We start from the raw sequence: 26,215 nt of genomic DNA on the forward strand, positions 1-26,215 counted from the left end.
CATGTGCCATGGTGGTTTGCTGCACCTATTGGTCTATCCTCTAAGGTCCCTCCCATTGCCCCCCACCCACTATTTTATTTTTAATGTTCTTATTTCACTGCAATCAAATTCATCAATCCTTATCTTAAAGGTTGGGGCTTCTTAATGTCCAGTATGTTTTAAAATCACTCTCCCATATAGAGATTATGAATCTATTTTTTCCGTATTGTCTTTTAAAGCCTACTGTTTTGCCTTTGAAAGGGTCTATAATTTACCTGGAATTAATATTTTTGTTTACAGTGTGAAGTGGATTCAGTGTTTTCTATTTTTTTCCAGATAGAACATCCTCTTCCACACTGCTCTCAGGATCATTTTTGTCATTACTGTTTAATGTTTCCATCAATTTTCAACAGATTCTCCTGATGCCTCATTTTATAAAATGAGAGCATTCGCACATTCGCATCCTTACCACTCCTTCCCTCTTCCCAATCTACTTTTCATCTTCCAAAATCTGTCAGCTAGAGCTTTACTTTAACATCGTCAAAGCTGAGAGTGTTTACATTCTGTTCTTAATCAGGATTAACTCCCCCATGCTTTGTGCATTGGTTCATTTTAAAAGCTGATAATCAATAAACAAATTTTACATTATTATGACTATTCATCACATTATTCACCACAGAGCCAGAGAGTGCTAATAATTACATTCCCTTGACTACATTTCTGATGCTGTAATCATTGTGTCACTCAAAAGAAAATACACTAGCACCAGGGTTAAATAGATTATCCTCTCTAATATTTTACCAATTGCTGAAAAAGATCATGTTTTAAATTATTTCATATTTGGAACATGACATTCTAGTAAATGTTTTGATTTAGCTAGAGTTTCTGGTTGCTTTGTTAAGATTCATAGGTTTTTTCCACCATATCCTAATATTTCGCAACTTTTCATTAGCAGAAGCTATTATCTGAAATATATTCCATTCATTTCCTTGAAAATAGACTTCTATAAGTCTGCTGATCACTCTCCTAAATTAGGCTAATTTTATTCTTGGTCACACAACTGTTATACTTGGATGTTGTTTTAATATTCCTCTAAGCTAGTCCTGCCATTCGTATATCCCTGGGAAGACTTAAGACAACTGCAAAGTTAGAGGGAACACAGCCCAAACAAGACCACCCTCAGGGCAGGTGCAGTGGCTCATACCTGTAATCCCAGCACTTGAGAGGCCAAGGTGGGAGGATCACTTGAGCCCAAGAGTTCAAGACCAGCTTGAGCAATATACTGAGACTCTATCTCTACAAAAGATAAAAAATTAGCTGGGCCTGGTGGCATGTGCCTGTAGTCCCAGCTACTTGGGAGGCTGAAGTAGGAGGATTGCCTGAGCCCTGAGATTTGAGGCTGCAGTGAGCTATGAATGCACCACTACTGTACTCCAGCCTGAGTGACAGAGTGAGGCTCTGTCTCAAAAAAAAAAGACCATCCTCACTAAATTGCAAGTCTGAGTAGTTCTCCAAACCATCTCCAGTTTTGATAATTTGCTAGAAGGACTCACAGAACTTTCTGAGTTACACTCACAGTTAAGATTTACCACAGAGAAAGGATATAGATTAAAATCAGTCAAAGGATGAAGTGCATAGAGCAGAGTCTAGGGAAGAGCCAAATGCAGAGCTTCCATTGTCCTTTCCCCATGGATCAGGACACAGTACTTTTCCAGCACTGATGTATGACAATAAGCACAGGCTGTCATTAACCACGGAAGCTCAGCAGAGCCTCTGTGTTCAGAGCTTTTATTGAGGCTCCATTACAAAGACATGATTGACTATCCACATGGCTAATTTTAGATTCCAGTCTCCAGTCACTCAAGGTGTGACCCAAAGCTCTCATCCTAAATCACATTTTTGGCATGGATCAAAGCTCCACCCTAAACACATTTGTTACTATCTGGCTAGCCAAAGCCCTCCAGGCAAACAAAGACACTCCTGTCAGACACGAGGATCCAAGGGCTTAGAGATGACTCCCAAAAGCTCAAGACAAAGGTCATTTCTTTTGGGACAAGGTTAAATTCATTACCACCCAGTCATACGTCTTCTTCTTTCTTGGTTTTCACCCTCATTTTACAGGCTTACATCCTTAAGTAAGGGTGTATGGATGTAAATTTTCATTTAGAATCTTTGGTGTTCTGAAATTTCACAATGCAGTCCCTAAATGTGGGCCTTCTTCCTTCCTTTTTTTTTTTTTTTTTTTTTTTAAGACAGGGTCTCACTCTGTTACTCAGGCTAGAATATAGTGGTGCGATCTCAGCTTACTGCAAACTCTGCCTCCTGGGTTCAAGTGATTCTCCTGCCTCAGCCACTTCAGTAGCTGAGATTACAGGCGTACACCACTACGCCCAGCTGAAATTTTTTTTTTTTTTTTGAGACTATCGCCCAGGCTGCAGTGCACAATCTCGGCTCACTGCAACCTCTGCCTCCCAATTCAAGCGATTCTCCTACCTCCTACCTCAGCCTCTGGAGTAGCTGGGATTATCACACCCAGCTAAATTTTGTACTTTTAGTAGAGGTGGGGCTTCACCATGTTGGTCAGGCTGATCTTGAATCCTGACCTCAGGTGATATGCCCACCTTGGCCTCCCAAAGTGCTGGAATTACAGGCATGAGCCACGGCACCTGGCCAGGATCCTTTGATTTTGAAGATCTCCCTGTAGCTATGGAAATATTCTTTCTTTGAAAATTCCCTCCTCTCTATCATGAGTATTTTGTCTTTTTAGAACTCCTGCTATTTGGCTATTGGACATCTTGGACTGAGGCTCCAGCTCTGAGTCCAAAGCTTCTCCAGATTTCTTCAGGGCAACTTCGTGACTTCCATCCTTGTTGTTGCCTTCTCTCATATTCTAGAGTGCAGGTACCTCCTCTTCCCCTCTGCTTTCTTAGAAACCTCTTAAAGCATCTGTTTTCCCTCTTCTCATCTGCTTATTACTACCTGCAATTCTCTTCGTTTCTATGGGCTATGTCTTTTTTATTGTCCTGATATTATTTTAAATTAGTCCTGGGAGAGAGGAATAAATGAATGTGCTCACACTGCCATCTTCAACTAGGAGTCACCTCTAGTTTGGGTGGCCGAGGTGGGTGGATCACGAGGTCAGGAGTTCAAGACCAGCCTTGCCAACATGGGGAGACCTCGTCTCTACTAAAAATACAAAAATTAGCCAGGTGTGGTGGCAGGCACCTGTAATCCCAGCTACTTGGGAGGCTGAGGCAGAGAATTGCTTGAATCAGGGAGGCAGAGGTTGCAGCAAGCCAAGATTGCACTACTGCACTCCAGCCTGGGCAACAGAGCGAGACTTCATCTCAAAAAATTTTAAAAAAAGGTATTTTAAATACAGATGGCTTTTTCTATCAGAATAAGTTTCCTGTGACTACATCAAGTGGCACAGTAATGAATACATTCCCTGAGACTCAAAAACAATTCAGGCATGAGCGTCTTAGGAGAAATATACACACAGAGACTTATATGAGACTTCTTTCATGACATCATCTCTACACAGTATCCAATTATGACATATTGAAAAGAAAAAATAACCTAAGTGACTTAATTTTTTAAGTATATTTTCAGAGCTGTTCCTGCCTAAAGAGAAACAAAAGAAATAAAGTAAGTTTTTGCCAACTTCCAGATGGCAGCTGTGGTGTAGTAGAAAGAATATTGGCTTTGGCATCCAGAGACTTGGGTTTGAGGCCTGGCTCTGCCTTTGTGGTCTCCAAAGCTTTGGTTGAGTCACTAAACTTTTTTGAGTCAGAAGTTTCTCGTTTACAAACAGAATAATAATACATGTGTCTCGCCACTGCTGTGAGGTTGAAAAAAAATAACAGACAAAAACAGTACTTTATAGATTGAAAAGTAAATAGAAAATAAAATACATTCTCCAAATGACTCCATTCTCCAGGGAGATTTCATGCAGAATTTTAACACAATCCTTCAGGGGAAAAAAGTTTATATCTCTTTTTTTTTTTTTTTTTTTTGAGACGGAGTCTCGCTCTGTCGCCCAGGCTGGAGTGCAGTGGCCGGATCTCAGCTCACTGCAAGCTCCGCCTCCCGGGTTTACGCCATTCTCCCGCCTCAGCCTCCCGAGTAGCTGGGACTACAGGCGCCCGCCGCCTCGCCCGGCTAGATTTTTGTATTTTTTAGTAGAGACGGGGTTTCACCGGGTTAGCCAGGATGGTCTCGACCTCCTGACCTTGTGATCCGCCCGTCTCAGCCTCCCAAAGTGCTGGGATTACAGGCTTGAGCCACCGCGCCCAGTCAAAAGTTTATATCTCTATAACTATCTTTCCCAGACAAGAAGAAAAAAAAAAAAATCACACAAAACCATTTGAATTTCCAGTGGGTTCCACCAAATAGATGAACATGCCCATTGAAGATGACCATAAACATAGTTATAGTATCTAGTTATAGCGTCTAAAAAAGGGTATTGCTATGGTTTGAATATTTGTCCCGTCCAAAACTAAAGTTGAAATTTAATCCCCAATGTGGTAGTATTAAAATATAGGGGCCTTTAAGAGGTGACCGGGTCATGAGGGCAGAGCCTTCCAGAATTGATTAATCTGGAAAAAGGTCCCGCAGAGCTGAGCAGTCAAGATGTGTGACTTCACTGAAGACCAGACCGCAGAGTTCAAGGAGGCCTTCCAGCTGTTTGACCGAACAGGTGATGGCAAGATCCTGTACAGCCAGTGTGGGGACATGATGAGGGCCCTGGGCCAGAACCCTACCAACGCCGAGGTGCTCAAGGTCCTGGGGAACCCCAAGAGTGATGAGATGAATGTGAAGGTGCTGGACTTTGAGCACTTTCTGCCCATGCTGCAGACAGTGGCCAAGAACAAGGACCAGGGCACCTATGAGGATTATGTCAAAGGACTTCGGGTGTTTGACAAGGAAGGAAATGGCACCGTCATGGGTGCTGAAATCCGGCATGTTCTTGTCACACTGGGTGAGAAGATGACAGAGGAAGAAGTAGAGATGCTGGTGGCAGGGCATGAGGACAGCAATGGTTGTATCAACTATGAAGAGCTCGTCCGCATGGTGCTGAATGGCTGAGGACCCTCCCAGTCTCCCAACTCCGTGCCTTTCCCTGTGTGAATTTTGTATCTAGCCTGAAGTTTCCCTAGGCTCTCTTGTCTCAGCACCTTTCCCATCTTGTCTCTCTTGGATGATGTTTGCCGTCAGCATTCACCAAATAAACTTGCTCTCTGGGCCCTCGGAAAAAAAAAAAAAAAAAAAAAAAGAATTGATTAATCTACTCAGGATTAATAAATTAATGGATTAATAGACTAACCAATTAATGGGTTATCATGGGAGTGGGAGTGGTGGCTTTATAAGAAGAGGAAGAGAGGCCTAAGCTAGCATGCCCAGCTCCCTACCATATGACTCCCTGTGTTACTTGGGGACTCAGCAGAGAGTCCCCATAAGCAAAAAGGTCCTCACCAGATGCACCCCCCCCAACCTTGGACTTTACAGCCTCCATAACTGTAAGAAAAAAATATAGATATAGATATAGATATAGATATAGATATAGATATAGATAGATATAGATAGATATAGAGACAGAGTCTCACCCTGTCACCCAGGCTGGAGAACAGTGGTGCAATCTTGGCTCACTGCCACCTCTGCCTCCCAGGTTCAGGTGATTGTCCTGCCTCAGCCTCGCAACTAGCTGGGATTACAGGTGTGCGCCACCACGTACAGCTAATTTTTGTATTTTTTTAGTAGAAACAGGGTTTCACCATGTTGGCTAGGTTGGTGTCAAACTCCAACCCCCAACGATCCACCCCCTTTGGCCTCCTGAGGTGCTGGGATTACAGGTGTGAGCTACTGTACCCAGCCTAAATTTCTTTTCTTTATAAATTACACAGATTCAAGTATTCCATTATAAGCAACAGAAAAAAGATTAAGATAGGCATATAAAACAAGTTTCTAATTCTGAGTTTATTCATTTATTCTATCCTTTAGCAAATATACATTGAATGCCAAGGCTATTCAAAGCACCTTAAAGAATCAAAAGACATAGGCCAGGCGCAGTGGCTCACGACTGTAATCCCAGCACTTTGGGAGGTTGAGGTGGGCGGATCACCTGAGGTTAGGAGTTCAAGACCAGCCTGGCCAATATGGTGAAATCTCATGTCTACTAAAACAAAAATCAGTTTGGCGTGGTGGTGCACACCTGTAATCCCAGCTACTCAGGAGGCTGAGGCAGGAGAATGACTTGAGCCCAAGAGGCAGAGGCTGCAGCAAGCTGAGATTGTGCTACTGCACCACTGCACTCTAGCCTGACGGACAGAGTGAGACTTTGTCTCAAAAAATATATATATATCAAAAAATATCAATTAGGCACGATACTTTCACTTATTCAGAAAGCTTCCTGTTTGTAGGGAGATCATGTAAGTACACCCACATTTCCACAATACAGTAATGGGTGTAATGAGTGACACATGCCTGATACAAACTAATAAGAAATGGTACTTGAATTAAACCTTTAAAAATGAGTGGAGTTTCAATTTGGAAACCTAAATGGAAGGACATTCTAAGAAGAGGGAATTGTGTTCACATAGGTTATAGATATGTAAAAGTAATCCTTTCTTTAGGATTGTGAAATCTTGGACTGTCTGAAGAATAGGTTTCATATAAAAGGTATGAGGGATAGACCCTGTTGCAGAGGACTTCTAATGGGCCATTGCATGTGGGCCTGACTCTGTAGATAATATTTACTACTGAGAGGGGTGCATAATAAAATACAGCTTAATACATTTTATTTTGTATAATCCTTACTGTTTACAAATTATTTTTACATACATGATCTCACTTGGTCCCCAACACAATTCTATGGTGGTTGTGTTATTACTACAGATGGTCCCTGACTAACAATGGCTCTACTTAGGGTTTTTGGGCTTTATGATGGTGCAAAAGCAATACACATTCAATAGAAAGCAGTATGCTAAGTTATGCAATGCCAGGCAGTGCCAGAGAGCCACAACTCCCAGTCTGCCACATAATCACAAGAGTAAACAATCAACTCTACAGTGTACTGTGTTGCCAGATTATTTTGTCCAACCATAGACTAATTTAAGAGTTCTGAACACACTTAAGATAGGCTAGGTTAAGCAATGGTGTTTAGTAGCCATACCTAGTTAGGTCTATTAAATGTATTTTTCTTATTTTTTTAATGTCATTATGATTGACTTAGACAATATCAAATGCATTTTTGATATACACTATTTTCAACTTACGATGGGTTTATCAGGACATAACCCCACTGTAAGTCCAGGAACATCTGTATTTGTCAATAGAATAAGCCTTAAGTCAGACCTAGAGTCCAGGTCTTCTTTTTTTTGGGGTTAGAGTCTCGCTCTGTCACCCAGGTTAGAGTGCAGTGGCACATTCTCAGCTCACTGCAACCTCTGCCTCCCAGGTTCAAGCGATTGTCCTACCTCAGCCTCCCAAGCAGCTGGGACGAAAGGCACAGGCCCACACCCTTTGTTTTTGAGTAGAGACAGGGTTTCACCATGTTGGCCAGGCTGGTCTTGAACTCCTGACCTCGACTGATCCGCCTGCCTCAGCCTCCCAAAGTGCTGGAATTGCAGGCATGAGCCACCGCGCCCGGCCAGAGTCCAGGTCCTCTGACTCCAAATCCAATTTTCTTCAAATTTACTTCTAGTGATTTGTTAAAGGTTTGTACAGAATACAGAAAAATGAGTAGATCCTGAAAACAATAGGGCAGCTCCTAAAGAACATAAACACTATTGAGGCAGAGTTGGAGTTGAGGAGCCAGTGTTTATCAAAGTAGTCCAAAAAATAAACTTCTCTTATAACAAGTTTGACCGTAGGAAGAAGGCAACAAGAACACATCTCATATTTCTTTTAAATCACCCCTCTCCCCTACGATGGTACTTAGCACTTAGTATGTTCGGGGAGTTCAGGTAGTAGATGTCGAGGACAAGGAGTACCTCAATTCCTACAGTGCTCCGAGCTTTACTAAATGCTTCCAATTACCTAGTTCAAACCCAGGCTCACACTACCCCAACAGAATTAAATTAGATGCCTCTCCAAACATGACAAAGATATGTTTGTTTAAATGACAACTGTAGGATTCCCCCAAGGACATGTAGGCCATGTGAAAACTGTGAGCACAGAGCTCACAGCTGTTCACTTTAACAGTCAACAGTGGACAACTGGTAAGAAGCCAAACAATTTTTTATTGTTTAAATCTTGGGTACTATTGTTTTTCTAATAGCTTCTCTGCTAACGATGCCAATTTGATCTCTAAAAGTAAGTATTTTTCAGGAAAGATTTTGCATATGTTAACAAGACTTACATTTGATTCAACTTCTCTAATATTGAAATATAAAGTGATTAGAATGAAAATTTCCTAACATAGTATTACCTTTAAAGGTTATTTTCAGAAGTAGTTAAAAGATAAACTCCTCCTTTCTCTTATGGTCCTCCTCAGGTTCTATATTAGAGAAAGCTGATTGTCTATGACTTCAGGGCTGACTCACTCACTTAGTTCAGACAGGTTACTGAGAAATAATCATAGAAGTAAGAAAGCAAAGAATTAACTTCCTATTCCCTAACTCTACCCCAAATACAGCTTTTCTTTTTTCTGTTTCCTGGTATTTGGTTCTTGTTTAGCTTAAGGGAGCTTTACAATAAATCTTTTGTAGAAGCCCACTATATAAAACTGCTGCTGGGCGCAGTGACTCATGCCTGTAATCCCAGCACGTTGGGAGATAGAGGTGAACAGATCACATGAGCCCGGGAGTTCAAGACTAGCCTGGGCCAACATGGTGAAACCCTATCTCTACAAAATACAAAAATTAGTGGGCTGCGTGTTACATGACTGTAGTCCCAGCTACTCGGGAGACTGAGGTGGGAGGATCCCTTGAGTCCAGGAGTCTGAGGCTGCAGTGAGCAGTGATGGTGCCACTGTGCTCCGGCCTGGGAAACAGAGTAAGACCCTGTCCAAAACAGAAGAAGAAGAAAAAGAAGAAGAAGAAGAAGAAGGAGAAGGAGAAGGAGAGGAAGAGGAAGAGGAAGAGGAAGAGGAAGAGGAAGAAGAAGAAGAAGAAGAAGAAGTAGTAGTAGTGGAGGAGGAGGGGGAGAAGGAGGAGGAGGAGGAGGAGGAGGGGGAGGAGGAGGAGGGGGAGGAGGAGGAGGGGGAGGAGGAGGAGGGGGAGGAGGAGGAAGAAGAACTGCTAAAAGCAGTTTGTAATTGAAGGAGACAAGAGGAAGAGAAGTGGGAGGGCAATGAAAACCTGATGATCATTTACCCTCACTCATGCTATGGCCATTTGCCGGATGTAGAATAAAGCTTAACCCTGAGGCTTCTGAGGGCACTTAGAATTTGATTCATGATCTTCAGGATTTAGGAACATGAAAATACTGAGTCAGACCAACCTTCTCTGAATAGTACAGCAGTCTATTTAGCCACTTCATTTCACGCATTCTTTCTACAGTTATTCACTGAATATCTATGATATGCCAGGTACTGTTCTACTCAGCAGGATATAGTAATAAACAACACATTTTCTGTTTTCATCGAGCTTACATGAGAGCAGGGAAACACATTAAACAAACAAAAATATATTCATCTGATGAGATTTAAAAAATGGATGTGGGCGGGGGGCAGTGGCTCATGCCTGTAATCCCAGCACTTTGGGAGGCCAAGGCGGGTGGGTCACCTGAGGTCAGGAGTTCAAAACCAGCCTGGGCAATATGGTGAAACCCTGTCTCTACAAAAATACAAAAATTAGCCAGGCATGATAGTGGGTGCCTGTAGTCTCAGCTACTCGGGAGGCTGAGGCAGGAGAATTGCTTGAACCCTGGAGGCGGAGGTTACAGTGAGCCGAGATCATACCATTGCACTTCAGCCTGGGCAACAGAGCAAGACTCTGTCTCAAAATAAATAAATAAATAAATAAATAAATAAATAAATAAATAAATAAAGGGATATGAAGAAAAGTAAAATAGTATGAAAGAATAATGAAAAGGTGTATATGTGTGGGAGTATGTATATATGTGTTTGTGCAGTTTTACATGGTGGGTAAAAAAAGGTCTTCCTTGTGAGGGTGACCTTTAAGCGGGGAACGAATCAAGTCAGAAATCTGGGACAAGAGCTATTCTGCAGGAAGAAACACTAAGTGAAAAAGTGCTGTCCAGGTGCAGTGGCTCACACCTGTAATCCCAGAACTTTGGGAGGCAGAGACAGGCAGATCACAAGGTCAGGAGTTTGAGACCAGCCTGGCCAATATGGTGAAACCCCGTCTCTACTAAAAATACAAAAATCAGCCGGGCATGGTGGTGGGCACCTGTAGTCCCAGCTACTGAGGAGGCTGAGGCAGGAGAATCGCTTGAACCTGGGAAGTGGAGGTTGCAGTAAACGGAGTTCATGCCATTGTACTCCAGCCTGGGCGACAGAGTGAGACTCCGTCTCAAAAAAAAAAAAAAAGAAAAAGAAAAGAAAAAGTGCTGCAAGAGAGGGCTTGGCATGTTTGAGGATGAGCAAAGAAGCCCAAATGGCAGGAATAAAGTGAGCAAGGGTGAGAGCAGTAGGAGGCGAATTCAGGAAGACATAAGCTCCTTTGGAGAAGAGGCCAGATCATCTTTAACCTTGGTCTCCAGGGTGCCAGCAGCTAGTCCTGTCGTAGGTGTTCAACATGTACTGAAGAGAATCAGAAAGGCCGTTGTTTTGGCAAACAGAAAGGCATCAAAGAGTACATCTAATTCCTTAGTTCTTCCATCAAAAAGTCTGAGGCGGTGAATTTTGTAATTTATTTGCCTGATTACAGTTCAGAACATCCCCATCTCTTATGGAGGACACTGTCTCACTCCCCTGTGACCCTTGCCATGGAGACAATGCGTTTCCAGTGTTCCCAGGGCCACATCTCCCACCACATTCCCAGTCAGTTTCTGATGTTCTTATTGCTCAGATTACATTGTATGACACGCTCCAAGAAAAATGATGACTGGTAAAAGATGAATGTCATAATAGATTAGATTTCCCAGTGCATAAAAATCACCTTTTTGTTTTAAATCAGAAAAGAAACAAATTGTTGCAAAATCAATGACCTTGCACCGTAGCCCTGAGCTTTGTAGGACTTCTGTCCACGTAGTTTTGGTCAATGTGCTGGTTAAGTGCAATTTCAGAGTTAAACTGGTATTACAAGGTGAACAGTGGTTTACTTTTCTATTTGTATTTCAGGGAGCAGGCCATTTTTAGTGTCACTTCTTAGGGAGAGCAATTTTCAAATGAGATTTATGGCAGGCTTTATAAAATCTTACCAAATAAACCTACGTCTCGTGTTTCCTTTTGTAAGGAGGACCATGGTTCCATCTTTCCCTCTCATGGCACCCACCATCTGCTAAGAAACATGACTGATTCCTGGTTTTCTGATCCCTTTACAATTTTAACTTGAGTTTTTTTTTAATTGTCCTATCTGCAAATCTAAATATGTCAAGATTGATCAGACAAAAATGTAATCTTTCCTTTTTAAAATGTTATCTTAAAGGGATATTTCATCTTTGGTAAACTGAGGTTAATTTTAGATCACTCATGTACAAACACACAGGCACACACAACTTTAGATCTATGCCACACCAATAATGCAGTAGCCCGGATTATTGACTAGCTGAAATAAGGAAAGTCAGGATATTTTGTAGGTCTATAGATGCAGGACATTGCATTTAAATTGCCTGACATTAAAAGCCAAAAAGGAAAGATAGGAACTTTTGCTGTCAGAAAATTTGTAAGATTAAAATAAATAAATAAATAAAACAAAGAGAAAAAAAAAGAAGAAAAGCACAAAAAAAGGTAAAAAAAAAAAAAAACAAAAAAAAAAACAGATAACCAAAAAAATAAAAAAAGATACGTATCTCTTCAGCATACTTAGTACCCCTTAGCATATCAGCACCTCTGATATGTTAGAATGCAACCTAGGTGTAGGCTTCATCTCCTTTTAATCTTTTCCTGTCTCACAGGGAATAAGTATTCTAGTGACTCTGTGAAGGGAAGTCTGCAGTCTTGGTTTACTATTTATATCGCTGGATTTATCAAAAGATATTCACTTAATTTTTTTTTTTTTTTTTTTGCCCAGGGTAGAGTGCAGTAGTGCCATCTCAGCTCACTATAGCCTCTGCCTCCCGGGTTCAAGAGATTCTCCTGTCAAGAGATTCTCCCAAGCAGCTGGAACTACAGGCATGTGCCACCACACAGCTAATTTTGTGTTTCTAGTAGAGACGGGGTTTCATCATGTTTGCCAGGTTGGTCTCGAACTCCTGACCTCAGGTGATCTGCCCACCTTGGCCTCCAGAAGTGCTGAGATTAGAGGCGTGAACCACCGCGCCTGGCCAAAAAGATATTCACTTTAGTGAATGAAGGTCCTGTGAACTATCTTTAATGACCATTAAATAGGGATGTCACCCACCTCCTCCAGATGTGTTCCAACCCACCTTCCCTCAAAACAAACACTACGTGGACTGGGATGACAATCATCTTGGTTTGTCTGGGACTGAGAGGTTGACTGCCACATAGAACTTTCACTGCTGAAATTGGGAAAGTCCCAGGCAAAACAGAGGAGCTGATCACCCTAACTTGGACTCCCATTAACAATGGAGCAGTTCTTGATTGAGATACGTTAACACTGTGCCTTGATAGAGCTGCTCTGTTCCTTTTTACCACATGATGAATAAGCCCTCAAGGTCCAGGCCTTTGAGGTACACAATATGGAGGTTCTCTCACTTTTCCACTGACAATTCCCAAATTAGCAAAATGGTAATAATAGTTGTGTCTACATCCTAATTATCTTATGAGAATTGAGTTTATATTACTATATATAATGGTGACAACAAAGCCTGTCATATAATCAGTGCTTAGTTACCTATTGTCATTTGATTGATTGATTGATTGATTGATTTTTGAGAAGGAGTCTTGCTCTGTCACCTAGGCTGGAGTGCAGTGGTGCAATCTCAGCTCACTGAAACCTCCACCTCCTGGGTTCAAGAGTTTCTCATGCCTCAGCCTTCTGAGTAGCAGGGACTACAGGTGCCTTCCACCACACCCAGCTAATTTTTTTGTATTTTTAGTAGAGACAGGGTTTCACCATATTGGCCAGGATAGTATTGAACTCCTCACCTCAAGTGATCCACCCACCTCAGCCTCCCAAAGTGCTAGGATTATAGTCATGAGCCACCATGCCTGGCCACTTATTGTTATTAAAATCATTAGCTATGGATAGGGGAGAAACGACGCAGGACTTCTCTCCTCTGCTGCTGATTCTTTTCTAGCGAATCTTAAATGTCCTGTATGTATTATATTTTCAAAGGTTAAATAAGAGAAAGAGGGGAAAAGAAAGGAGAGGGGGAATAAGGGAAAGAGAAAGAAAGACAGAGAGAGAGAGAGAGAGAGAGAGAGAGAGAGAGAGAAAGAAGAAAGAAGAAAGAAAGAAAGAAAGAAAGAAAGAAAGAAAGAAAGAAAGAAAAAAAGAAAGAAAGGAAGAAAGAAAGAAGGAGAAGGAGAAGGAGAAAGAGAAGAAAGAAAAGAAAGAAAGAAAGACAGAGAGAGAAAGAAAGAAAGAAAGGAAGGAAGGAAGGAAGGAAGGAAGGAAGGAAGGAAGGAAGGAAGGAAGGAAGGAAGGAAGGAGAAAGGAAAGAAGGAAGGAAGGAAGGAAGGAAGGAAGGAAGGGAGAGGGAGAAGGAAGGAAGGAAGAAGAGAGAGGGAGAGAAAGAAAATACTAAAAACTTACAGTCAGTTAAGTCAGTAAGATTTATTTTCCATCTTAAAAATGATTTCTACCTACAAAGACTAACATTTGGGCAGAAGCAAAGCCCATGCAAAAAAATGTATATTTTTGAGGCTGGGTGTGGTGGCTCATGCCTATAATCCCAGCACTTTGGGAGGGCGAGGCAGGCGGATCATCTAAGGGCATGAGTTCGAGATCAGCCTGGCCAACATGGCAAAACCCCGTCTCTATTAAAAATACAAAAATTAGCTGGTGAGGCAGGAGAATCACTTGAGCCAGGAGGCAGAGGTCGCAGTGAGCCGAGATGGTGCCACTGCACTCCAGCCTGAGCGACAGAGCAAGACTCTATCTCAAAAAAAAAAAAAAGTGTTGGGATTACAGAAGTGAGCCACCAGCGCCCTGCCCCAATAGTATCTTTAAAATGAAAATAATTAATATTAATGCATTCTGCATTTTTAAGACAAGTAACTGCTCTTATCAACATTGTTTATCATAGCTAAGAAATGCGAACAACCTGAATATCCATCAGTAGGGTAGTGATTAAAATAATTACATTCCACCCGTACTCTGCAATTTGTTAAAATGAATAAGGTAAATAATTTACATGGAAAGATCCCCAAGGCACATGTTGCAAAACAACACATATAGCAAAATCCTATGTATTTAAACAAATCACAAGGATGACTGTCTGTCTCAAAAGAAAAATTATTTGTTGCTTAAAATTTTTACAAAGAGTTTGTTCATAAATTATCAATACTCTGTAATTAAACACACACACACACACACAAAAACAGCTGGAGGAAAGAATTCTACTCAACAATTCTTCTGTCGTTATTTTGTTCCTCTTCCTTCTCCCTCAGACCTAACATCCTTCTAAAAATGAGAGGAAAAAAAATTTGTTGTAAGTGCCAAAGTATCCAGATTGCTGTAGATGAGGTATAGGGCAAATAATTCACTAACTGATAACAAGGATTGACTGTAGTAAAGTGTCCACAAAATTATACCAACTACAAACTGAAAGAAATAACCACACTGGGCCAGGCACAACGGTTCACACCTGTAATCCCAGCACTTTAGGAGGCCAAGGTAGGTAGATCACGAGGTCATGAGATCGAGACCAGCCTGGCCAACATGGTGAAACCCCTGTCTCTACTAAAAATACAAAAATTACCTGGGTGTGGTGGCACGTACCTGTAATCCCAGCTACTCAGGAGGCTGAGGCACGAGAATTGCTTGAACCCGGGAGGCAACGGTTGCAGTGAGCCGAGATCACACCACTGCACTTCAGTCTGGTGACAAAGCAAGACTTCATCTCAAAAAAAAAAAAAAAAAGAAATAGCCACACTGTTGAGCATGATCTCTCAGTAAGTCTTTTTATAATAAAATTTGTTAGCTGTTTTTAAGCAATGGTATTTTTTTTTTTTTTAAGATGGAGTCTCACTTTGTCTCCCAGGCTGGAATGCAGCGGCATGATTCAACTGCCTCGGCCTCCTAAAGTTCTGGGATTATAGGTATGAGCCACCGTGCCCAGGCAGTAAATTAATTTTGAAATATAAAATTAATACTTGAAAATAAAAACCAATATAGCAACATGACTGCATAAAGATTAAAGGAACTACATGTGTTATGGGCAAATAATGTTTAGTATTTATTTTGTGCTTACTTTGTGCTTTTATATGCCTTATCTCTAATTCTTACAACAATTCTTTGAAGTAGTGATGATCATCCTCTTTTGCAGAAGCAGAGATGAGACACAAGGAGATAAGTAATGTGTTTAAAATCATATAGTTGCTATCTGAGAATGAAGGCAAACCCAGTTCCGTCTGACTATCAAACTTGAGTTCTTTCCAATATAGCAAAGTGCCTTTCCTAAACCATTGAGAGGTGCAGAATTTTCGACTTGCAGTGAAGACTAGAGGGTCCTCTCCAGTACCCCACCCAGCACAGAAGTCCTCTAAACAACATCTCCAGGCCAGGTGTGATGGCTCATGCCTATAATCCCAAAGCTTTGGGAGGCCAAGGCAGGCGGATCACCTGAGGTCAGGAGTTTGAGACCAGCCTGACCAATATGGAGAAATCCTGTCTCTGCTAAAAATACAAAATTAGCTGGGCATGGTGGCGCATGCCTATAATCCCAGCTACTTGGGAGGCTAAGGCAGGAGAATTGCTTGAACCCAGGAGGTGGAAGTTGCGGTGAGCCGAGATCACGCCATTGCACTCCAGCCTGGGCAACAAGAGTGAAACTCCGTCTAAGAACAAGAACAAGAACAAAAACAAGAACAAGAACAACACATCTCCAGCATTCAAGTTCTGTGCTGGTACCACTAATACTGTGAAAGGATTTGCTCACAAGGCAATCTATTCCAACTTCCCCAGAATCCTGAGATAAGATTTAATCAGATTATTACCATATCTTAGTTTGCAAAGACCTCAGAAAAATGGTACTTTAGTGTTCCATTTAAATATATTCCATCACTATTAAGATACCATTGGGGCCAGGCACGGTGGCTCACACCTGTAATCCCAGCCCTTTGGGAGGCTGAGGTGGGCGGATCACTTGAGGTCAGGAGTTTGAGACCGGCCTGGCCAACATGGTGAAACCCCATCTCTACTAAAAATACAAAAATTAGCCTGGCATAGTGGCAGGTGCCTAAAATCCCAGCTACTCAGGAGGCTGAGGCACAAGAATCGCTTGAACCTGGGAGGCGGAGGGATGGGATCTTGCAGTGAGCTAAGATCACGTCACTGCACTCCAGCCTGGCAACAGAGTGAGAGTCCGTCTCAAAAAAAAAAATTAATTTACTGTAAAATTCTGTCTTTTTAACATCTTTGAATATTCTATCTTAACTATAAGGTCAAATGACTGCAAAAGAATGAAAAGTTTTTAAAAACATTAAATTAACCATAGATTTACCTATTTAAATAAGCACTCAAAGAAATCACAGTCTTTTTTTTTTTTTTGAGATGGGGTCTCCATGTCGCCCAGGCTGGAGTGCAATGGTGCAATCTCGGTTCACTGCAACCTCTGCCTCCCAGATTCAAGCAATTCTTCTGCCTCAGCCTCCCTAGTAGCTGGGATTACAGGCGCATGCCACCACGCTCGGCTAATTTTTTGTATCATTAGTAGAGATGGGGCTTCACATGTTGGACAGGCTGGTCTCAAAATCCTGCCTCGTGATCTGCCTGCCTTGGCCTCCCAAAGTACTGGGATTACAGGCATGAGCCAGCGTGCTTGGCTGGAAATCATAGTCTTATAATTGTCAAGGACTTTAGAAGTCATCTGGTTGAATCTAACTCCTATTGCAGGAATTATTTATTTATTTATATTTATTATTATTATTATTATTTTTTTTTTTTTTGAGGAGTTTTGCTCTTGTTGCCCAGGCTGGAGTACAATAGTGTGATCTCGGCTCACTGCAACCTCTGCCTCCCGGGTTCAAGTGATTCTCCTGCCTGAGCCTCCCGAGTAGCTGGGACTACAGGCATGAGCCACCATGCCCGGCTAATTTTGTATTTTTAGTAGAGATGAGGTCTGAGACCAGCCTGACCAACATGGAAGAATCCTTTATTTCATTATTTCCTCCTGAAGGCTGCTCAATCTCTTAGCTTCTAAACCTCTTAGCCAGAAAATGGTGGAGGAAGAGAAGTCTTTCTGAAAGGAAGGAACTGGACTAGAAGAGAAGCTGCAAGTGCACCTGGTGTGTCAGTGCCTCCTTCTATCAGACCCACTGCTCAGGGAGGTCTTCAGGTCTCCACAGGAAGCAACAAAGAAATCTTCTCTGCTTCTCTGATCTTGGGGAAAGCTGGAGGAGACTGATGAACCATCCTACATCCAATGAAAAGTACAAGAGATCATTGGAATTCAGGGAAGCTGTTTTCCCAAAAAGATCAATTTTCTTCAAAGATCATGATAATGATGGATACTGAAGTTATTCTGAAGTTCCTCTGTCATTGTCAAGTATCTCAATAGTCTACAGCTGCAATCTAGCCTATAACCAAAGACTAATATTCTCGAATCTGTGAAATCTTCTGTGATGCCCATTGAACTCTACTCTTCAGTTTGCTGGACTTCCTCAATTGCCTTCGTGAAGGCTTCAAAGACATCACCTTCTGCTATATAATTAGAAAGTTCAAGGAAGCATTCTCTCCAGCATCAAAAGTCTCAGGAAATCCCAACAATTTAGGCTTAGCCTTAGACACAGTTCAGTAATAGTATTACTAAGACCTAACAAGCCAGGCGTGGTGGCTCATGCCTGTAATCCCAGAACTTTGTGAGGCCAAGGTGGAAGGATCACGAGGTCAGGAGTTCAAGATCAGCCTGGCCAACATAGTGAAACCCTGTCTCTACTAAAATTTAAAAAATTAGCTGGGTGTGGTGGTGTGCACCTGTAATCCCAGCTACTCTGGAGGCTGAGGCAGGAGAATCACTTGAACCTGGGAGGCAGAGGTTGTGGTGAGACAAGAGCTCACCACTGCATTCCAGCCTGGGTGAAAAAGTGAGACTCCGTCAGGAAAACAAAACAAAACAAAACAAAACAAAAACCTAACAATCTCTTATTCTTTTTCAATTTTATATTATCCAAGCACTTAACAGACCTGTCTAATTGTTTTTTAACTTTTTGGGGTGACAATCAAAGCTTGCCTGAATTTGAGGGATCCCACTTATTTCTTTATTTTGAATAATAGACTTTATTTTTAAGAGCCAGTTTAGGTTCACAGCAAAATTGAGAGAAAGGTGCAGAGATTTCCCATGTACACCTGCCTCCACACACGCATGACCTTCCCCATTATCAACATCCCATAGAATGGTATGTTTGTTACAACTGATGAACCTACATTGACCCATTATTATCAAAGTCCGTAGGTTAAAGTAGGGTTCACTCTTGGTGTTGTACATTCTGTGGGTTTGGATAAATAGATCATGACACATAGCCACCATTATAGTATCACAGAGTAGTTTCTCTACTATAAAAATCCTCTGTGCTCTGCATATTCCTCCCTCGATCCCTTGGCAACCACTTGATCTTTTCACTGTTTCCATAGTTTTGCCTTTTTCAGGATGTCATATAGTTGAAATTAATAGTACGTACTTTTCAGATTGGCTTCTTTTTTGTTTTTTGAGACAGAGTCTCACTCTGTTGCCAGGCTGGAGTGCAGTGGTACGATCTCAGCTCACTGTCACCTCTGCCTCCGCAGCTCAAGCGATTCTCCTGCCTCAGCCTCCTGAGTAGTTGGGACTACAGGCATGCACCAACCATGTCCAGCTAATTTTTGTATTTTTAGTAGAGATGAGGTTTCACCATGTTGGCCAGGATGGTCTTGATCTCTTGACCTTGTGATCCGCCCACCTTGGCCTCCCAAAGTGCTGGAATTACAGGCGTGAGCCACTGCACCTGGACCTCAGACTGGCTTCTTTCACTTAGTAATATACATTCAAGTTTTTCATATCTTTTCATGGCTTACTAACACGTTTATTTTAGCACTGAATAAGACTCTATTGTCTGGATGTACCACAGTTTATTTCTCCATTCACCTACTGAAGGATATCTTGGTTGCTTTCAAGTTTTGGCAATTATGAGTAAAGCTGCTAAGAATATCTGTGTGCAGGTTTTTTTGTGGACATGTCTTCAACTCCTTTGGGTAAATACCAAAGAGTGTGATTGCTGGATCATATGGTAAGAGTATGTTTAACTTCATAAAAAATCATTAAACTGCCTTCCGAAGTGACTGTACCATTTTGCAGTCCCAACAAAAACGAGTAAGAGTTTCTGTTGCTCTGCATCCTCACCATCATTTGGTGCTGTTTGTTTTCTGGATTTTGGCCATTCTAATAGGTACATAGTGGTATCTTATTACTGTTTTAATTTGCATTTCCCTGATGACATATAATGTGAAGCATCTTTTTATATGCTTATTTGCCACCTATATATCTTCTTTGGTGAAGCTAAAGTTTTTATTTCTTTGTCTGGCTTCAGTTTGTTTTATCACTTTTAATTTTTCAATAAAAAGAATCTTCCCTTACATATTTATATGCTTCACATTTAGAGTTGGTGATGATGTTGTAAATTATAGTACAAAAGCAACTTAAATCAGGCATATGCCGGTAACCGAAGCACTGGTTCTGAAATTCCCAGGTTCAAACTTTATCTTGTTCACTCTAGAGCCATTGATCCACATGGAATAAATATAAATTCATATCTATTTCTAAATACTTATTCACTACTCCCACTTATTCACTACCTAACAACAGTAGTGGTTAGCTATAAAATTCTCTTCCAATCACAGAGCATAACTTCAGTATGCAAAAACAAAACAAAAAAAGAAGAAGAGTTCTCTGGATTAAGTTGAAAAATGTTTGTAAGTAAAATTTTAAAAATAGATATATCTTTGTCAGTTGGGTGTGGTGGCTCAGGCCTGTAATCCCAGCACTTTGGGAGACTCAGGCGCGTGGACCACTTGAGGCCAGGGAGTTTGACACTAGCCTGGCCAACATAGTGAAACCTGTCTCATTAAAAATACAAAAATTAGTCAAGCATGGTGGTGCATGCCTATAATCCCAGCTACTGGGGAGGCTGACGCATGAGAATCGCTTGAGTCCAGAATGAGGAGGTTGGTTGCAGTGAGCCAAGATCATGCCACTGCACTTCAGCCTGAGTGACAGAGTGAGACTCTGTCTCAAAATAAACAAATAAATAAATAAAAATAGCTATTGTCTCTGTAAGTGAAAAATTATAAATAAACCATTTGTAAGCCAAGGGATGAGTACAGATACTCATTCCTTTGAGTACTTCATTTGAATCTATGAAGGTGGGTACAATCGCTCTAAGAGAGTATGAGCAGTGAAAAAACAAAGAGTGCTCAGGACCTAGATCTAAAAAATGCCACCGTTTAGGAGACGGACAGATAAGCTGGAGTAGCAAAAGAGACAGAGGTTGCCTGTTAGAGACCTCTGGGTGAGGTGAGCGATACACAAGGTAAGAATGGTATGACTGGGCACGGTGGTTCATGCCTGTAATCCCAGCACTTTGGGAGGCCGAGGCGGGCAGATCACGAGGTCAGGAGATCAAGACCATCCTGGCTAACATGGTGAAATCCCATCTCTACTAAAAATACAAAAAAAATTAGCCGGGCATGGTGGCACGTGCCTGTAGTCACAGCTACTCGGGAGGCTGAGGCAGGAGAATCTCTTGAACCTTGGAGGCAGAGGTTGCAGTGAGCTAAGATCACGCCACAGCACTCTAGCCTAGGCGACAGAGACTCCGTCTCAAAAAAAAAAAAGAATGGTTAACTTTCTAGGCTTCATGCCATGGTTCACACCTCTAATCCCACCAATCTGCCAAGGCGGGCAGATTGTTTGAGCTCAGGAGTTCGAGACCAACCTGGGCAACACGGTGAAACCCCATCTCTACCAAAAATACAAATAATTGGCTGGGCACATGTCTGTGGTCCCAGCTACTCCTGAGACTAAGGTGGGAAGATTTCTTGAGCCTGGGAGGTAGAGGTTGCAGTGAGCCGAGATCGTGCCACTGCACTCCAGCTTGGGTGACAAAGTGAGACTCCCTGTCAGATTAAAAAAAAAAAAAAAAAGGTTAACATTCTATTGGTACATATAATTATGAAATAAATTTACAGGGGGAAATGATCCTGAAGAGGCAACAGAACACTGTGCAAAAGACCAGAGGTTGTACTCTCACTAGACATGTGACAATGGACAGGATATAAAACTTTGCCCTGAGCCTCAGTCAGTCAACTCCTCCAGCAAAAGGAGAGATAACAGTTATCTCAATAGGCTGTTGTGAGAATTTATCAAATTAATGCATTTGAATATACATTGTATGTGGAAAAACATTACACAAACTTAAGATACTTGCCTTGGCTCTCTGCCTAGAACTTAGATTGCTTCCAGGACAGAGGTCCACACCCTACCCACTTTTCTCATGCTAGTCTTCTGTCTGAATCCTGACCTCCCTGATTGTTTCTACCTTTTTTTTCTGCTGGCTGATAGGGCCTTAGGAACAATTGCCTCCTGCCTAAGCTTTATTCCAGCACAGCTGCTGGGCTCTAACTGAATCACTGACACCATTCCTGTCTTCCTGGCCAACCCCACCACCCATGAACCCAGGTTATGATATGCTCCAAAGTATTGTTTCTTTTTTGTTGACAGGGAGTGTCACTCTGTCGCCCAGACTGGAGTGCAGCGGCACAACCTCAGCTCCCTGCAACCTCCGTCTCCTGGGTTCAAGCGATTCTCATGCCTCAGCCTCCAAAGTCGATGGGATTACAGTCACACACCACCACGCCCAGCTAATTTTTTTTTTTTTTTTTGAGAAGGATTCTGACTCTGTCACCTAGGCTGGAGTGCAGTGGTACAATCTCAGCTCACTGCAACTTCCATCTCCCAGGTTCAAGCAATTATCCTGTCTCTGCCTCCCAAGTAGCTGGGATTACAGGCACACACCACCACACCTGGCTAATTTTTGTATTTTTAGTAGAGATGGGGTTTAACCATGTTGGCCAGGCTGGTCTTGAGCTCCTGACCTCAGGTGATCCTCCTGCCTCCCTAAGTGCAGTGATTACAGGCGTGAGTCATCGCGCCCAGCCCTAATTTTTGTATTTTTAGTAGAGAGGAGGTTTCACCATTTTGGCCAGTCAGCTCTCGATCTCCTGACCTCAGGTTATTACCTGCCTCAGGTGATCCGCCATGTTGGCCAGGTTGATCTCAGATGATCCTCCTGCCTCCCAAAGTGCAGGGATTATAGGCCTGAATCACCTCACCCAGCCCCCAAGTATTGTTTCTGAGACAATCGCAGAGCTAATTACTGAGATTAACCCTCCACACTTAGCTTGTTCAATAACAAAAATTTCTTAAGAGTTCTTGAGACCAGAATATTTTGTTTCTTAAAAGGTGATGTTTACAACAAAATATATATACATAGTAAATCATCAGTTTCCTTCAACCTAAGTTCTTGAATTACATAAACAATTAGGCAGGCCCAGCACAGTGGCTCACGCCAGAATCCCAGCACTTTGGGAGGCCAAGCCAGGTGGATCACCTGAAGTCAGGAGTTCGAGACCAGACTGCCCAACATGGTGAAACCCTGTCTCTACTAAAAACACAAAAAGCCAGGGGTGGTGGCGGGCTTCTATAATCGCAGCTACTCAGGAGGCTAAGGCAGGAGAATTGCTTGGACCCGGGAGGAGGAGTTTGCAGTGAGCTGAGATCATGCCACTGCACTCTAGCCTGGGCGGCAAGAACGAAACTCCATCTCAAAAAAAAAATAATAATAAAATTAAAAACAATAAAGGCTTTTGGTTTTCAAATAGTCTGAAAAATTGTTTAATGCTAGGTTGATAGTATCTAGATTGTGTCAGAAAGTCTTCTTCTTCTTCTCTAATCTGGTAAGATATCCATGTCCTTTATTTGAAGATTCTTGGATCAAGTTATTTTCAGAGAAAATAAGTAAGAATTTTAATTTACTAAAAGGTCTGTGTAATAATGAAATTGCTACTTGCTTTATCAATTTCTTTTATTTATTTATTTATTTTTGAGACAGAATCTTGCTCTATTGCCCAGGCTGGAGTGCAGTGGCATAATCTCAGTTTACTGCAACCTCCGCCTCCCAGGTTCAAGTGATTCTCCTGCCTCAGCCTCCTGAGTCGCTGGGACTACATGAGCCCGCCACCACGGACCTGGCTAATTTTCGATCTCTTGACCTCATGATCTGCCCGCCTCAGCCTCCCAAAGTGCTGGGATTACAGGCGTGGGCCAGTGTGCCCGGCCTTAATTTTTTAATTAGTTGATTTGCTCTAAATACAATACTGTAATCCTTTTAGCCAATTATTTTGAAAATACTTTTATAAAATGGTCTCTTTATCTCGATCTTTGAAATCTGGGAAGGGGCTGGGAACGAAAGGGAGGAAGGGCACTATGTGAACATCCAGTGACACATCAAAGTTTTGTGGGTTTTTTTTTTTTTTTTTTTTTTTTTTGAGAAGGAGTTTCGCTCTTGTTGTCCAGGCTGGAGAGCAATGACGTGATCTTGGCTCACCGCAACCTCCACCTCCCAGATCCCAGCAATTCTCAGCCTCCTGAGTAGCTGGGATTACAGGCACTTGCCACCACACCTGGCTAATTTTGTATTTTTAGTAGAGATGGGGTTTCACCATGTTGTCCAGGCTGGTCTCAAACTCCTAACCTCAGGTGATCCACCCACCTCGGCCTCCCAAAGTGCTGGGATTACAGGCGTGAGCCACCGTGCCCGGCCACATCCAAAGTTTTTAAGACCCCAGAAAAGGCTTTGTGCTTCACCAAGTTCTACTCAAGCGCAGACAGAAAATGAATAGTTACCCATGACCAGAGTATTATAATAACATCATAGCAGCAATTCTTGTCTCCATAATAGGAAGTTATATGTCAACATAAAATAACTTCAGGTATTTTACATTTTACAGTGAACTAATAACTTATATTGCTATTTTTAAGGGATGCCAGTTTTCACTTTCTAAGAAACTTAATTACATTTGCTCTTCTCCCATCAGCAATCCCCTTTCCAAGTCATCCCTACTTTACAAAGAAAAATGTAAGTGAACCTGCAATGACTTTACCTGAGTTCTTAAGCAGACTGCCAGGTTACCTACTTTAAGGAAATAAGACTGGCTCCTTTGGCCATGGGGATGGTTGGAACTAAGACCTGGGTGAGTTTTTAAGATCCATTATGACTGGTTATATGCTCCCATAGCATTCTGTGCTTTTCTTTTAAAATATTTACCAGTTCATAATTATATATTATATGATAATATCTTTCTCCCCCACATGACGGTAAGATCCATAAGAACAGGGTGACATCTTTTTTTTCACACAAATGTATATTCTAGCACCAAGTTAAGTGAGTGCCTGGAAAGTAGCAAATGTGCAAAACTTACTTTCTTTCTTTCTTTTTTTTGAGACGGAGTCTCTTTCTGTTGCCAGGTGTGATCTCTGCTCACTGCCAGTTCCACCTCCCGGGTTAACGCCATTCTCCTGTCTCAGCCTACCGAATAGCTGGGACTACAGGCGCCGGCTACCATGCCCAGCTAATTTTTTTTGTATTTTTAGTAGAGAGGGGGTTTCACCGTGTTAGCCAGGATGGTCTCGATCCCCTGACCTCGTGATCCACCTACTCCGGCCTCCCAAAGTGCTGGGATTACAGGCGTGAGCCACTGCGCCCGGCCTTTTTTTTTTTTTTTTTTTTTTTTTTGAGACAGAGTCTCGCTCTGTTACCCCAGGCTGGAGTGCAGGGGCGCAATCTCGGCTCACTTCAACCTCCATCTCCCCAGCTGAAGTGATTCTTCTGCCTCAGTCTCCCTAGTAGCTGGGATTACAGGCACCTGCCAACTGCCAGGCTAATTTTTGTATTTTTAGTAGAGACAGGGTTTGGCCATGTTGGCCAGGTTGGTCGCCAACTCCTGACCTCAGGTGTTCCGTCTGCCTCCGCCTCCCAAAGTGCTGGGATTACGGGCGTGAGCCACCACGCCTAACCAATATCACATTTTGAATACAACCAACTTTGCTCATTATCTTTTCTTTTCTTTTTCTTTTTTTTTTTTTTGAGACAGAATTTCATTTTGTCAACAGGCTGGAGTGCAGTGGCGTGATCGCTGCTCACTGCAACCACTGTCACCTGGGTTCAAGTGATTCTCCTGCCTCAGCCTCCCGAGTAGCTGGGACTATAGGGGCGCACCAACATGCCCAGCTAATTTTTGTATATTTTTTAGTAGAGACAGCGTTTTACCATATTGGTCAGGACGGTCTCGGCCTCTTGATCTCGAGACCCGCTCCCCTCACCCCCACCCCGCCCTGGGGCCTCCCAAAGTGTTGGGATTACAGGCGTGAGCCACCACGCCCGGCGCTCATTATCTTTTTTACAGAGGTTGGTTTCAAGTCAAAGTTGACCTTCCCTAATGACTATAGAGTAAAGCCCGTTGGCATGTTATATTAGAAGCATTCTATTATATATTCCGTGTTTAACAATTCAGTTTGTCTTTGGAGTCCAAGTGAAAATTTAAAATGTAAGAAAACAAAAATAAAACAAAAACCTTCTTAGAAGTACATCCCTTAATCTGTTACACTAGTAATATGAGACGATTTCTTTTTTTTTTTTTAAACCTTTCCCTTTCATGTGGTGTGAGCCATCTGAAAAAAAAGAGGGGTCACCTGACGCCATGGTAGGGTTAAGTCAATAGTTTTCAAACTTATGTACGCATCAGAATCACCTAGAGGACTTATTGAGCCACAGATGGCTGTGCTAATCCCCAGTTTGTGACTCCACAGGTTTGGTGCTGGGGCCTGAGAATTTGTATTTCTAGTAAGTTCCCAGGTGCTGCTGCTGCAGCTGGTCTGGAGACCACAGTTTGAGAACCACTAGAAAATAACTGCTAAAAAGGAATCTTGGTATGTTTAGGTCCAATACCTGCAA

General features: G+C 42.1%; 1 protein-coding gene across 1 annotated transcript; it reads left to right on the top strand.

The window, feature by feature from the left end:
* The first annotated feature begins 4,576 nt into the window (after positions 1–4,576).
* On the top strand, positions 4,577–5,254 carry LOC115893854 (myosin light polypeptide 6-like). Its single transcript, XM_030919065.1, has one exon. It carries the CDS (start codon positions 4,612–4,614, stop codon positions 5,065–5,067), a length of 456 nt encoding a protein of 151 aa, XP_030774925.1. The 5' UTR covers positions 4,577–4,611; the 3' UTR covers positions 5,068–5,254.
* The last annotated feature ends 20,961 nt before the right edge of the window (positions 5,255–26,215 follow it).

This window comes from Rhinopithecus roxellana, chromosome 16, assembly GCF_007565055.1.
Source record: "Rhinopithecus roxellana isolate Shanxi Qingling chromosome 16, ASM756505v1, whole genome shotgun sequence".
Lineage (NCBI taxonomy): Eukaryota > Metazoa > Chordata > Mammalia > Primates > Cercopithecidae > Rhinopithecus > Rhinopithecus roxellana.